At 39.5% G+C, this 16,779-nt stretch overlaps 1 protein-coding gene across 2 annotated transcripts in view; it reads left to right on the top strand.

Annotated features, from left to right (window-relative positions):
* The window catches only part of CDH4 (cadherin 4), a 615,053-nt gene that overhangs the window by 426,468 nt on the left and 171,806 nt on the right, over nt 1-16,779 (top strand). For both annotated transcript variants that reach the window (XM_075176773.1, XM_075176772.1), the window contains exon 3: nt 5,393-5,622. In XM_075176773.1, coding sequence (XP_075032874.1) covers nt 5,393-5,622 — 230 coding nt within the window. The remainder of the gene's footprint in view (nt 1-5,392; nt 5,623-16,779) is intronic.

The raw sequence follows: 16,779 nt of genomic DNA, 5'->3' as shown, positions 1-16,779 counted from the left end.
TATGGTGTGCTGTAATAAACAAGTGTGTATTATAATCCCTTTACTTAGCTGCTGCTGCGACATACAGCCAGCCATAAATTGGTCAGAACTGGAAGTAACAGAAATGATAACATATAGGAACATAACTGTTTCAAAACCAACAAGACACAAACACAAGCTGCACAACAGAACAACAGTGTCGGCTTCACATAACAGGGCTCTTACCAGAACTGAGGATGGTGCTGGCCACTTCTTAATGGGTGCTAATCTAGACTTAGGAAACCTACAGAGCCAACAGAAATAGACTTGCTTAGATATATAATATATTTCCCCTTTATTAACAGTATTCCAATGTTTTAATTTATTTGTCCTTTGTTTAATCATTTCCTCCCCTTCCTCCTTTCAAAGGTCGGTACATACACCATCTAACTACATCACCACCTCCTCCCAAGTAACATTTGGGTGATGGGACACTCACCATTATCTAATAAATTTATATTTTTAATTACACTGGACTCTTAGAAACAGAACGCATTTCTCTTCCAGAGAGAAAATAAATTCATAAGCTTGCAGAGACATTCAGCTCTGATAGACTCCTCTATGTCCCGAATGTTTTTAGTGGGTGACACTGGTATTAGGGTACGGTTGCAAACTGCAGGTCGTCTCTCTCTGCCCCCGCGAATTGGGGGTTTAATTGTGGAAGTGAGAAAGGCAAAGATGTAGAAGATGATGCCTGGGGAGTCATTTATTACAACACTAACAAGAAGTAAAGGTGATTGTGAAGTGGGTAGGTGTTGGAAGACACAGTGAGAAAAAACAGTCTGCTTTTTGGTTGGCTTTCTTTTGAATAAATAGTAATTAAATCTTACAGGCCTTGACAGAGAAATTGCTGAGAAATGAATCCTCCTAACATAATTGCTCTTTTTTCCTAAATGCTGGGTAACTTTACCCATCGGTTCCTGCAGGAGAAAATGACACATGTTCTCATTGAAGGGTGATTTAGTGTTGCATTGGTTGACACTTCCATCCGCACATGCAGATAGAGAGTACCCTAATGTGAATTTAATAAATATTCATTCAGAGCTTCCCCCTCAGCAGAAAAATCACTGCAAGATACTAACACTGCCAGAAGCTCTCTCTACTGCCTGCTCTAAATATTAGATGCAGAGCATTGCACCTCTATGGCATGCCAGAGAAAAGCATGTTGCAGATTCTTGTCAGAGGCTATTATGTCTCATATTGTATTGCAAACTTCAACAATTGTTTGTGTTTTGTATCTGTTAACTAAAGTGTTATTATACAGAGCCATAACCATTAACTACTGGACCCATTGCAAAATGTGTAAGTTGTGTCACCACCCTTCTTGTCATTAACCAGCTCTGCTACATCACTCAAATCACATCAATCATGGACTGCTCAATCCGCAGACATCACTCACACACAAATAACATCTCTAGCTTAAGCAGGTGCCTGCAGTATACATACATTAATTTTTCATCAGAAGCTAGCAAATCCAAATACTGCTTGCGTACATCAATATACAGCCAGACTAAGGTGAACCTTACAGCATACCACCCAAAATTTATGAATTATTATTATTATTGTTATCCATTATTTATAGGGTGCCACAAGATTTCAGCGCCGTACAGATTACAAACAGTAGACCATAGAGGGTATAACATCACAGAACAAAAAAACGAGTAATACCAAGACTCCAACTATAGCTAGTACAGTAAAAATGGAGCAGAAGAATAGGTATAGAGACAGGAGGGCAGATGGCCCAGCTCTTAAAAGCTTACACCCTAAAGGGAGGGCAAACAGACAGTGGGCACAAGGAGAGTCAGTGGAGGGGATTTAGCGGAGCACATAAAGGGATGGGGGAAGAGAGGTGAGAAACTCAAGTATGCTGAGGAACTCAAGCATGGTGAGATGGTTAAGTGGATAGATGGTAGACATTGAGGAACAGGTGAGTTTTAAGTCCCGTTTGAAGGTGCACAGATTAGGGGAGAGTTGGATAGAACGAGGGAGGTCGTTCCAGTGGAGGGGGGCAGCCCGGGAGAAATCGGGAGTGGGAAGTGGTGATAAGAGTGAAGGATAGGCGACGGTCATTGTGCGATCGCTGGGAACAGGAGGGAGTGTGAATGGAGAGGAGGTTACAGATATATGGCGTGGTGGAGTGGGAGAGAGCCTTGTAGGTAAGACTGAGGAGTTTGAAGATTCTCTATGGGAAGGGGAGCCAGTGTAAGACTAGGCAGAGAGGGGAGGCAAAGGAAAAGCGGCATGAAAGGAAGATAAGTCTAGTAGCCATATTAAGTATAAAACGAAAGCGGGTGAGGTGCAAGCAGTGGAGGCTGGTGAGAAGAAAGCTACAGTACTCGAGACTGGAAATGATAAGTGCGTGGACAATGGTTTCAGTGGCATCCTAGGATTGGAAGGGCTATATGTTGGCGAAGTTGGAAGCGACCGGACTGGGCAAGAGATTTAATGTGGGGGGGAAGGTCACTGAGGAGTCAAGGGTGAAACACAGGCAGTGGAGTTAGGGAACAGATGAGTTTGGTTTTGGTAATGTTGATTTTGAGAAAACGTGAGGACATCCAAGAGGAGATGGTGGAAAGGCAGTCATATAGACGTTAGAGCAGGGAAGGGGAAAGTTCAGGAGAATGTCATTGGCGTGAAGGTGATACTGGAGACCAAAGCAAGAGATGCGTTCACCCAGGGCGGTTGTGTACAGCGACAAGAGTAGAGGGCCAATAACAGAGTTCTGAAGGACTCCTACAGGGAGGGCAGAAGGGGGGAGTTATAACTAGAAGTGAATACAGAGAAGGAGCGTTGGCATGGTATGAGGTGAACCATGCAAGGATGGCACCAGAGAGGCCAAAAAAAAGAAGGGTCTGCAGCAGGAGGGGGTGGTCCATGGTGTCAAAGGCCGCAGAAAGGTCCAGGAGGATGAACAGGGAGAAGTGACCCCTGAATTTAGCTGAGAAAAGATCAAAATTAAAAATTGAGACAAAATTTGCCACACCCACGATCCATCCAGCTTTTCCCAATCCGATTGGCTATGCCCCCTTTACCCATGGGAATATTGGACTGTGGCTTGGTATGCCTGATAGGTATGTTTTATGTTAGGGATATCAGGCCTCCAGTGTGCTGAGTCCCATAGCACTCAAATGGGATGTGCTAGCTATAGCATATTCCCCAATAATACACAATTTTGTGGGACTTTCTTGGACTCTGAATGAGGCATGACTTATCATAATATAGATGTAGTTCAACAAGATTTTAAGTGTGGTTCGGCAAATTGGGGTGTTTTGGCAGTTTGGGAGTTGTTAGGTTTTCAAATGTTAGGGGTATGCTACAGTTATACCCTAAATCTTGTATGAAAGTGTTAATTTAGCATTCACAAATATGTATTCTTGTACACGGATCAGATGCAGCCATTTTGTGGATGAACCAATATTCATGGAAATTGATCCTTTCTGTTCAATGCTACTCTGACCCATGAGAACAGAATATTTATATCAATGCAGCCTCTCAGTTGACATTAGAAGACAATTTCAACCATTTGCTGTCGCTGCAGAAAATCTCTTGCTTCAATTTACCAATAAAATTTCACCAGGGCAGCTGAGCGGTACTCAGCTCTTCAGACATACTAGCTGGCAGTGGCAAGAGGAGGCCTTTGCCACAGAGACCCGCTGATAGCTGCCACCAGTGGTAGCCTTTGATAAACAGTGAGAAGCACTATTAATAAATAGGCTCCATTGTGGGGTACTAGAGTAGGCAGCCATTTTGTGGACTGAACCCACTGTTCAGCAGAATGTATGCTATCAATTCACTAGGAACCACTGTGTGCTGTCACTTATTCAGAATGAATTGGTAATCTACATTATATTGGTTCAGTCCATGTTGCATTTTATTATCTTGGGTAAATACCCTATTATAAACTAAATGTGATCACAAAATTCAAAGCACTGCTGAAAAAGTACAAACTAATTCTTAAGTGTTTGTTCACCTGAACCTTCCCATTAAAGTAAAGTTACACACCATAAAAAAATCTGAATTTAGGACTGAGCATTTAGTCATAAGAGAATTTTGTAAGAAACCACTGTTTAAATATCATGAGTCTGTTGCTGTAATGTTTTGAAATGTACTGCATAGAAATTATTTCTCATTTCGAAACCTTCCCTCATCAACCCTCACTTATTTTTGTACCCTTTTTTCTCCCACGCCCCACTCCCAGTCCAGTTGACTTCAATCTCTGGTTCAAAAGAAAAAGTACAGACTGTATCCAGATAAAATGATATTAAAGATCACTTGATGCCTTGTGAGCTGTGCATAGTTACCAACTGTTCTTAATTTCTAGAAACAGTCCCAGGTTATAAAGATTTATCTCTGCAAAGGTCATGTTTTACAATTCTGACCATCTGTACAGTACAATTCCTCTTAGCCTGTATGTTGGCAGCAGTTTCTACTATTTATTCTCTGGGCTTTGTAAGCAGTGAAGTGGGGTATTTCAAAAAGGAATGGAAGTGGGGTATTACAAAAGCAATATTATATTACGTTAAAACTAAATTCGGTATCACAATAGGTTGTAATAGAGGAAGGTTGATTTCGACAGCGCTACATGTGACTTTCTTAGAGCAGCTACATGGCAGCAAGGTTCCCAGGAACTTATGTTGGAAGCTATTCACTATCTAATTAGAAAAAAGAAGTTTGCTTGGCATGGAACATGTTATTCAAAGTTCTTTTTACGCTGTACATTCTCACAAATGCAGAGGAGAAGAGCTGTATGGTAAGGAGGAATTTCAGCTTTTACCTTGCAGTATGCTAGCTCCTGGGCTGGCTTCTTCTATATCTGACAGTTCTCCTGCTGTTGGTGGAAGCCAGCCCAGGAGGGAGCATAGCATGGTAAATAAAGTACTTTCTCCCTGGCAATTGGTGTAAAAATGATCAAGTAAAAAAAAATTAAGAATGTAGGACCTAGACACAGATTCATTTTAAACGACTCATTTTCTCAAGAACTCTTTGAATAAATTATTTATAATAACATGCCTACTAACTGTCACAATTTGAGGGGACTGTCCTGCCAACCCACCAGTTGTCATGTTTCTCTTGACTCATCTTGGAGAGCTCTGCATAATACAAAAATGATACCTTTATAGTGGAAGTTGTTTCCTGTTGTATGTACTATTCAGAGAGAGCAAGGGAAAAAACATCACTAACTTTTAAATGATCAAGTTCTAGAGCACCAATTTGTAGCACTTTGCTTACCTTCTAGATCCATGTTGCCTCTATTTTTTTGCATATATGAAAATAAATATAATGATTTGTAACTTTAAGAAGTTCTAATGACACTGAATTGTCTTGCAAATGCAGTACCTGTGTAATAATGATTCTCCTCACTTCTTCTTTACAGTCAAATTTAATGGGTGCAATGCAGGAACGCAGGGAATCTGGTATGAGACCAGCAACCCTGATTTCAAAGTTGGAACAGATGGGGCGGTATACACAGCCCGCAAGGTTCAGATCCCCTCCAAACAAGCAGTATTTGTGGTGGCTGCCTGGGACCACCAGACCCCGGAGAAATGGGAAGCTGCTATCCGGTTGCTGGTGGAAGACAAGTCTCTCAACCATAGCCAGCGCCAGGTACTTTGTGACACTGTGTTGTGACATAACTCATCTCTTTAATGAGAGGCATATATGAATTAGGCCATAAGAGATTCTGACCCTCCGTCAGTTGCATACAAACTCATGTTGAGATTACATGTGGGAAAAAATATGACACCTGGCCCCTATGGTTTCCACATGATGCAGTTTTCAGGGACTGTTTGATGCAATCACAGTATGCAGCCAGTCGCAGGTCAAGTTTAAGGTTATTTAGGTGGCGGGTTCTGTGTGGCTCTCGCTTTTACCTCTTGCGGGTGCTGTAGGGCTTGTGCAACAGTACGAAATGATGATGATGATGACCATCAGCACTTTCTAGCCTCTTCTGATTCGCTGATTTCATTAAATCGCGTCTGTCTATTCACATTGCTTAATTGACATTTCAATTTGGACAATTACAGCAAATATACCGATTTCATTATACATGTTATACTGAAAATGTGAATTTAGCATTTATTACTATTTATTCTGTTATGTATATATTCACTTGTGTATATGACACTTATTACATTGTGCACAAATAGAGTAATGCAATTACTTCTAACAGTATCAAGCCATATCACTATGCATATCTTAAGTAAACACAATTATGCCTGATGTATACTGTCAGAAAGGTTACTTTTAGACCTGGATGCATTTTGAGATACAGCCACATAAATTTCCTTTTTTCCCATGCATTCCTCATATACATGTCCGGAATGCAAATTTTGTTCACCTCTAAATGAGTTTCTTAATGAATTGAACATATATAATTAATATATGTCGCTTATTAAAGCAATATGTTGGCAACTCTAATGATGTATACAGAAGTGGAAGTTGCTCAATCAATTTATAGGCTCATAGCAGGTCCTTGAAAGGGTGGGGTTATCCTAAAAGGAGCAAACACACAAAAATTTCCCCCAGCACACTGCTATAGCCAGCAAAAGACCTGCCATTTCTACGGTAGATAAAAATGCAAAAGTCTTAGTTGCACACACTTGCAAATGTATGTTAAAGTCACCCTCCAATCCACGGTGCTTTTGCTAATAGGGTGTTCCTAACTCTAAACAGTGAGTGTCCCGTATATTTGGGCCATATATATGTGTTTTTAAATTGAGAGCTAACTTACCAAAGAGGTACCTCCAGAAGGCTCCAAAAAGCAATTCAGCGCCAGTACCCCCCCTCAGCTACTGACACCAACATGCCTCTCAGACAAATACAGAAATGGAAGTTGCTCAATCAATTTATAGGCTCATAGCAGGTGCATGAAAGGGTGGGGTTATCCTAAAAGGAACAAACACAAATTTTGATCACCTTTAAATGAGCTTATTAATGAACTGAACATATGTAATTCATATATGTCTCTTATTAAAGCAATACGTTGGCAAATCTAATGAAGTGTATTTTTTTCCAGCTGCTGATTTTTTCCTATATTATATAGTTTATATTACAAGATTGGCATACTCTACAATATAGAGATAATAGTAGAATGTATGTTTAGGCTGTATTATCCTAATTACTATAACTAAATTTCCTCTCTATAATTGTGGTGGTGGTCACAGTTTTATCCATGTTTGGACTTTTGAGAGATTTTACTTTAATGGAAAGATGAAAACTGTTAGAATATTGTTGTATTACAAAATTGGAGGTATTAGTATGTGTAGACTTCATAGGAAATAGAATCCCATTTACATATAACTGTTACTTTATACAAAAACGGACGGTAACATATTTCAGCACAGTTTCTTTTTTCCATGGAAATATGTTTTAGTTCATTGGTTTAAATTACATTGCTCCTTTCTAATGCACTTAACCACAGGTGTAAATACTATATAGCCAACTAGGCAACTGGTCAGGGGGCAATTTAGAAATGGTTGTAGGTTCATTTTACGTTTTTGTATTTCAAACTTGCACCAAGTTAAGAGATAGTATGGGTCATTTAGGAAACAACAGCAGTCTCCACAAGTGCCATTGTGACATCAAAAAATTATATTTGCACTCTATGGGCCTGATCCATTAAGGAGAGTTAAGCAAAAGTAAGTAAGGCAAAACCATGTTGCATTGGAGGGGGAGGTAAATTTAAAATGTGATGGCAGATTTATAGTTGGAGTAGGACATGTTCTAGATTAACTTTAAATTTTAGAGTACAAATAAGTTATCAAGTATTTTTGTGTGCTACATGAAAAAACAGCCAGTATTTTCCTTATATACAAAATAATAAACTAATTTGCACCCCTTGCATTGCAACATGGTTTTGTCCAGAAAACTTACTCAATTATTTGCTTAACTTTTCTTAATGAATCAGATCCTATGTGCCTGATGTTATGCAACATAGCAAATGGTGTCCATTTCAGAGTGAGATAATATTACATGTGAAGATGGTTAGACCTGGATGGATGGGGGCTTGATAACTACAGGATAAATAACAATACCATTTGATTTATGTAATGGCATGTTAAATGGTTAGGGGAAGATTTAAATGGTACAATCAGATATATGCACAAATACTAAAAAAAGATAAATGAAAATATTTGCTATTAAAATAAAAAATAAAGAGAATTTAAAAAAATATTTGGCACTTCAAGTAAAGCCAATGCCAATGTTGATTTACTGCCAAGAGTTCCATAAAACATTAACGATGATCATATGAGCAGTATATTAGGAGAAAAACATATAGATTTTAAATTATTTGGGGAGTATGGCCTTGATGTAATTGTAGGTCATCGTTAATGGGAACACAATATTTCACAATAACGAGGTGCATTATTCCTTAGTATACAAAGAAATAAAACATTTTAGAATCCTATTTTAACTATAAACATGGCTTGATCGCGTATGCATCAGTGTTACATGACTGAGTGCTTTCCATTTAGTGCGACCTAGGGATATTCTGCACACCTCCTCCTTGTACACAGTAAACTTTGCCTACTACATACACTTTTGCCTTTGAATCAGCAGAAAGTTTGTCTGTGGTGTTCATTCTTGCGGTAAACCTGATAGCATTTCAATTAGAATATGCAGATTAGCTTGGTTGTTCCCCACAGGAGCACATTATATCCCCAAAGGCATCTCGGCTCCATCTTATCAAGACATGATCCCAGTTCATCTTCTCCATGATACCCCCACCTACCTTTTATATGTCTACTAAGTGCGTGACCTCAGGAAGCACATATGTATAATCACTTGCAATTTCCATACTGCCAATTCGACCAGTGTGTGTGTAATATATATATATATACATATATATATATATATATATATAGATATAGATATATATATATATATATATAGATATATATATATATATATATATATATATATATATATATATATAGATATAGATATATATAGACATATTTATATATTTCATGTAAAATAGCAGTGTCACATCAGCATCCGTTAACAGCTAGGGGAAAAATACAATGTTTCTTACCTTGCCACTAGTTCATTTGCATTTCCTTTTGTTTATCACCTCCTGCAACTATGTATTTTTGAAGGTAGAGAGAGAGACACAGAAATACCATATTTGTCTAAATACAAGGTTATCAACAACAAATAGTTTTTCAGTTTCTAAAACTGTGTATTCTTAGTAGATGGACATAATGCCAGTATTTGTTATTTGTAAAGATATAAAGTAAAAGCAGTTATGACATTGCGGCTATTCAACCTGAACACTAAATGGCCAGATCTGTATCTAATTTGGCCAAGCATGTTGATGGCCAAATTGCATTAGGTTTTCTGGATGGAAGGTTGAATCCGTTTAGATTCCATTAGTGCAGTTGGTCAATGACCACACACATATAGCAATAGTAGTCCACTTTCAGTCATTCCTGACCACCTCTGGTGGTTGAAGTTGGGACCACCTTCAGCCTGCTGATACAGCCTACCATTCACCCTCATGTACCACTCTAATAACTGGCCCTGGTTATTGTAATCTGTAAAGCTATCTTGTGCCTTAAATACATTTCATAAATGTCTTGCAAAAATGTGAAGTGATAAGTCACACCTCCTTTATCCTACAGACGATATTGTACACCAAATGTGCAACAGTTTAGTCATAGATAATTGAGTCTATAGGTCGGCCATTTTTTAAATTGATGTCCGTCCCATGTCTTTTTTTAGTGTACATTACAATAACACAAAGACATTTCAGGCTGAAAAGAGTGTGTGAAAGGCTACAGTGTGGGGAGACAGCCTTACACAGAGTGTGAAATCACACAGGTGGAAGTCCTATGATTATTGGGTGATTAGATTAGTGCTCAAGGGAAAGTTAGATATTTAAGTGTGTGCTTTAGTTTGGGAGAATGGATCGGTGGTTGGGATATTGGCTATATAAGGAAGAATACAGGGCTTGTGGTATTTGGGAGTCCTGGATGCAACACTAGGGTCACAAGCAGGGGCAGGCTGTGCTGGGGGGAATCTGTCCCCCGGACTGGTCCTATAGGCGGCTACCTTGGGCTCGGTCACTGGGCCACCTGCATTTTTTTCCTTTAAAATGGGATGCTGAGTCAAGTCTTGCTCCCCGGGCTGAAATTTGCCAGCCCTCCCCTGACCGCAAGCCAGACAAAAGTCCAATTCCAATCTATATATTGTTACTCCATAAAGTGTGCATATTGCAGAAACCCATTAATTTTTATTATGCAGGATGTGTTGTCCCTTAAAGTGGCACCGTTACTATCAGCCATTTTGTGGAGTGAACTAATATTAACCCTCAAAGTGTCTCATACCTCAGAGCTGTTACTAGTTCCTAGTAAATTAAGTCTAAATTTTCATCCATCTCACAAAATGGTTCCCTCCACTATGAGGGGGCAACAATTACACTTTTATAGGGTTGTGTTGTTTGTACTGGCAGAAAACATGAAATTCTGGAAACTAGCGGTTTTGACTAATAGTTGTTACAATTATTACATTTTTTTTGTAACCTGTTTTTGCTTACTGGTTTTTGTATCTTTTCGCACATTCTTACCTACTTTTCTTACCTTACTTATGGGAGATCCAGTGACAAATGAGGAAAACATGAGATGGGCGGAGCTTAACTGCATAAATAGCCCTAAAATGAGAGTATTGGTTCATTCACACAATGACAACCTCCACTGTGTGTAGGTTACAGAAGTCCAGGGGGTGAATGTATTATGCTGCTCTTTGTGCAACTCATCGATATTCACCTACTTTGCAGAGCAAATTTAAAATGGCAATGTCTTTATGAGCAAAACTTGCCCTTTAGGACATTGCCGCTTTAAATTTAGCTGTCAAAGTCGCCAAATATCGTGAGTTTCAGAAAGGGCAGCATAATACATTTACCCCCAGATCTCAACTACATCAACTAGAACTGAATGTGAATTTTTCCATTTTCATACATGTAGCTTATATCACACTTGTTTTATACAAAAACATTTTATAAAGGGCTGTAATACTTTTGTTCCATTCTTAATTTTTCAAATTATTCATTACATGAATGTGTATAATTTACTGTATGGTAATAGCAACAAAGTTCACAGTACGCACCGAGATAAGTCTATAAAGTATCTGTTGTATGATGAACGCAAAGAACGGTACTGAGCAGTGTTCGTGATTTTTTGTAAAATCTTCTCATGGTTTTTTTCTTGCACTAGCAGTCTTTGAGCTATGCGTCTTCCCCTTTCCAACCTGATCGCCACGGGTATACTAAGACTTCTAAAATATCAAACAAATGGGGGCACCGCCATACTGCATTAACCACATTTTATTGTTAAAATCACATACAAAGTTTGAACGTACCAGGGATCCTCAGAAAGTAAGCAGAGCTGCTATAAATGACAGGATTACTCCTATAAAGCAGTTCAGAACAGACCTCACAGACAGTACTCCTCATCCAACCCTCTACGCGTTTCGTCATACACAACTTCGTCAGGAGGGGACATGTTGATAGTCTGACTGCCAACATTATACTTTCTACAGCATGACTGTCAACATTTTCATTGTTGACAAAATGAAAACCTCCAATTTGGACAAGATTATCCTGATGTCAAAGTGATAAGGTGGTGAACTAAACTGAAGGAGTCAGGGAAAGTAGAAGACTGAGCTGTAGGCAGATGTAATACATTTCCTTAACTTCATTCTTTGGGCCTGAGTCATTAAGGAGAGCATAGCATAAAGCAGGAGTAACTTTGCACCTGGGCAAAACCATGTTGCATTGGAGGGGCAAGTAAATTTAAAATGTGGGGAAAGACTTAAAGATGGGATGGGGGCATGTCCTAGATCAACTTTAAATTTCAATGTAAAAATAAAGCTATCACATATTTTGTGCTACATGAAAAAACAACTTGCACCCCTTGCATTGTAACATGGTTTGTCCAGGAGCAAACTTACTCCTTTTTTTTTGCTTTGCTCTTCTTAATGACTAAGGCCCTTGGTTTGTAATCGACCTCCCCTCCCCGTCCCACCCCTTTAGTACGCGATAGGACAGTCTCAAGACCTCCTTCGATAGTTCCTTTAAAATATCCAGACCTGTCTTCAAAGTTTCTACTTTGTGGAGCAGTGCAGAAAATAGATCTCATTTTGCTGAAACAAGAATATTGGGGTGAAGGGTGTTCCTTGATGTATGTCTGATGATGGACTTTGATGACATTTACATTTATAAAATATGTTTTACATAAAGTATGTTCTAATCAAATTTGCAGTTCACCCTTTTGACTGGACATTCAAATGCCATACCTTTGAACAGTCCCAGTTTTCTGAGCGTAAATGGAGTGTGGTTGCTGGAGAATTGGAGAGGCAGCTTAGTACGTGTCCTAGCTTGTCCTGATTTTACAATCAAGATTGTTATGAGATATGTAGTTTTCTGATTGGCCACAGGTTGTTCTATCCCTGCCGACATCATCTCTTGTACATCGATGCGTAACCAATTCTTGAAGACAATAGGTGCTCTGACTCTAGTCAAACATATCTAAACACATGACGGAAAATTGATTTTTCATTTAACCACAGTGTAATGTTGTGAAAAACAAACATATAACTACAGTATAAATCATGTGTAGGGTTATTTGTTATAGTTCCAGAAGTGTCCAAACAAAGAGCAGATCTACATAACACTGCGGTCAGCTACCAGTGATATTTTGCTAAAAATGATCTGCGCATAAATAATAATAATAATAACATTGGGTGACGTACGCAGTTCTGTAGCTGTACGGCAGAAATATTTCCTTGTGAAGATAGGAGAGGAGGATATATGAGGCTGATTGTGTTTACTGACATTTAATAAAGTAGCAATCTATCGCTTCTTAATTCTCCAGCTACATCTGGCACATCCTGTACGCTTATAACCCACTAAACTAAGAGGAATGTACAGTATTTTACCTCCATTTGCTGATTTAATTACACAATTGCTTGGTTGTGTAATTGTATTGTTTCTGTAAAGGGAGCAGTAATTTTATTTAATGGCCTGTTAATCAAAGCCTGTGTTTCTGAATGCGGAGCACTAGATAAAGGTCACACAGCCCCTACGTGTAGTGCAGATTCAGCGAATGTTCAGGACATGGCAAGAAGAAACACCATACAAACTCTTTAGAACTCTCAACATGGAGTAGTCCTAGGTTACACAAAAGAGAGTCAAGCAGTTAGTGCCAGGTTAAATGCTTTAAACTATGAAACAATTAATCAGAATTTGTTTGACTGGAATCATTGTCCTCCAACTCTAACAATGCAAATAAATATAATTCCACATAAAATACCACACTTCCGAACATTCCAGGACAACAACTGGACAGTCTAACAATCTATCCAGCCATGCCTGCCCAATCGTTGCCAGTTCATTTAAGACCATACCCCAAATTCACAACATTACCCCTTATTGTCATTGGATATCTGATCTGTTTTGCAAAAATTTCAAGACTGTTAGGGGGTACAGAATATTCACTGCCAGGTAGATTGGCCATTCACCTGACAGTGCAGCACAGGATTGGTCTCTTGAAAACCTGGGATGTTCTTCATACAATCACACTCTGACTAGCATATCCAGTAGTCATTGTGGATACTGAATGTCCTTATCCAGTGTGGACCTCATTTCCGTTCCCTTCTTAAATACTTATTGGTTTACTCTCATTTGTAAATATTTCATAGAGTGGATGGACACTTAGGGCTTCATTTAGAGTCGGACGCAATGTGCGTCTAAGACTTACATGAAAGAGTAGGAGTGGGAGTGTGCCGCAGCTTGTTAGGGTATTACGAGTGGCATGCAACCCTAGTTACGTCCCACTCATAATACTCTACCAAGCTGCAACCAGTTCCCACAGCTAGCTAACTGCTTGCGTCACCTAATTCCTGCCGCACTTTTTCAGGCTTGTTTGACGTGTGTTATGCCTGCGTCTTGATCCGACTAGGGTAGTTCTTGCGGGTAGACGCCCATAGTATCTGAATTATTCACAGTCACGCCTACATAACTCCGTGTTCCACCCTTTCCCTCGTACTGAGACGCAAGCTGTCGCTTGGTACACTTGCATCTGAAAAGCAGACAGATCTGCAGGGAACTGTTGCTTACTGTGCATGCCCCATCAGTGGAAATGTGCAGGATTTGCCTGAAATGGACTTTGAGTCCGACTCTAAATGAGGCTCTGAGATTGTATTTATTACATATGGGCAGGGGCAGAACAGTGGAGCACTGGGTCCCATAGTAATATTTGGCTAGAGGACTGCCAGAAAGTGATTCCCATGCCTCCCACTCAGTTCTCAAAAGAGCTACATGGTCTGTCACATGCCAACGGCTCAGAAGGGTTCTGGGCTCTGCCATGCCCCCCTCACCTCCAGGCCCTGTGGCGGATGCACCGCCTTTAGTTCTGTCACTGCATGTGGAACTTTTGTGTGCTTTTTTTTATGACAATGCCTAAAGTGCAAAAGGAGGGTGCAAAGTGCATCCCATTATAAGTGTAGTGATGTGGGATGTCACCAAAGAGGTGAAACACAAAAGTCCTACTTATATCACACTAGCACAGTCAGGGAAAAAAATAAATCCCTACAGATTTACAGTAGCAACCTTTTATGTGGTGACTTGTTGTCCTCAATAAAATACCACTCTCCTGCGTATAGTGGGCTACATAGGTATAACATGAGCCACTGCTGCTTCTAAAGAATTGCAGCAATTTCTTTGAACACAACACATTCCTTAATAATTTTAATTATATTCACTATTATGTCAAAGCAGTTGACTTCTCGCACATGAGGTTATAGGCTCTAATAGCTGGCAAGTCTGTGCCACTAGTACACAAATCCAAGCAAATATTTGTGTCACATTCACTCTGTGATTTATTTTTCAAAGAACCTGTTTTGTGTGTTGTTTTATTCTGTGATAGCCGAATAACATGTGATGTCCTCACTGTGCTGCTATGGAAACCAGGGAGCATCGCAACCGACAGAACCCTCATTAACTAGTTTAAATATACATGAGGCTGGCAGGCACTACACAAAACCATTTTTCAAAGGTGCGCTGATGAGGTCTGAGAAAGCACTTTACTTAGCTCTATTGTTTAAAGACACAATAATTATTCTCTTTAAAAGAGCAGATCAGGATTGACATCTGAAAGACAAAGGACATTATTTGTTCTTTAAACTATTATTTAACCCAAAGCGTATAGCTATCCAAACAGCAGCAATGGCACAGACACTAGGAGGGCTTTCTATAAAAACCCTTAATGTGTGTCTGTCTCGTAAACACAGTGCAGACAGCCATTTTGTGGGCAAAGCCAACATTCATGAGACTGCACCGTATGCATTTGCTGGGAACTATAGATATAACTGAGGCATGAGGCACAAAATTAGTTATGCCTCAGTGATGAGGCACAAAGTGCCTCATGCCTCACTGATGTTGCTGGTTTCTAGTGAATTAATAGGCTGAATATTGGATCAACCCACACAATGGCTGCCTGCACTCTGTGTTGGCAACTGATATACTTAACTCCTTATCTCCCAACTGTCCTGATTTTGGCAAGACAGTCCCAAAAATGCTGGAATGCCCTGACACTGCTCTTGCCCACCAGGAATGTTGATGGTGTGCTACTAGTGCAATACCAATTAGGAGCTAGGAGGGGAGCTTTGGTGGCTTAGCACTTCAGAAGTCTTAGACACACCCGCAGGGAATGGTACCTCATCCCCATTGTCATACAATCGTGCCCCACAGAAACAAAGGTGTCCCAATTCGTAAAATTTGAATGTTGGGAGGAATGTAACTTTCTTCAATCCTGTCTGCCTGATGAAGCAGATTTGTATTCAGGCACTGAAAAGTGTTAATTATTTCAGCTTCTTCTAGCAAAATGCTGACCGCAGACACTGCTTTAAGTCTAAATGAACATTCTGCACAGCCAGGGGCGTCCAGCCTCATTAAAATGGCTGACATTATTTTATCGTCTCTGTTTAACAGCATTTTCATTCTTTCTGCAGCATCGTAAAAATTGTTGCATGTTTTAAACTTGGCTTTGAAATTGTTTATCCCCTGATCATTAGAACTGGGGTTAGCGTTTTGGCATCCAGCCTCACTTTTGTTTTGTTTTTTTAGCAATACATATCTTTTCACAGCTAAATAAAACAGTTATGGGCAATTACCAACAGACAAAGCTGGAGTCCGGCTACAGCCATTGCGAAGTCACATGACAACTTTCCAGAATGATACTTGTTTTCATGCCACCAGGTAGGGTTTTCTGAATCGTATCAGCATTTTCAAGGGGGTAATTTTCCTCTTAGTTACAGGGTGCATTGGGATGTTCATTGAAAGAGAAATGTAATTATGCACCAAAAGCTTGGAAGAAGATATTTACATTTTCTACAATGGTGGGAGTTAACACATATTTGAAGATATTTCTGATTTGTTTAGGTAGCAGAACTGTAGTCAAACAATTAAGCCCATTTTTTTTTTATCCACAATCCACCCAAAACAACTACTTTTGACCGAAGTCCTGCCCATTGATGAGTAAGCTCCATTTTTTGAGGTACAGAATTTGCTCTGCCCTGACAAAATTTGGGTAGTCAGCGGGAATACGTAAACCAATGTATTTATAATCTTAAAGAAACACACAAGTCGGTTTTTGCGTTTCATGACGTATGCCCCACTGCACATGTGTGCTTCCACATCTGTTATTTACTTGAGTAATTGAGTATCTTAAGGTACAGGAAACCTTAAATCTAGCATATGTGTCC

Source organism: Mixophyes fleayi, chromosome 6, assembly GCF_038048845.1.
Source record: "Mixophyes fleayi isolate aMixFle1 chromosome 6, aMixFle1.hap1, whole genome shotgun sequence".
Classification (NCBI taxonomy): Eukaryota; Metazoa; Chordata; class Amphibia; order Anura; family Limnodynastidae; genus Mixophyes; species Mixophyes fleayi.
Note: the sequence above shows the minus strand (reverse complement) of the source record. Positions and strands in the feature narration are given on the sequence as shown.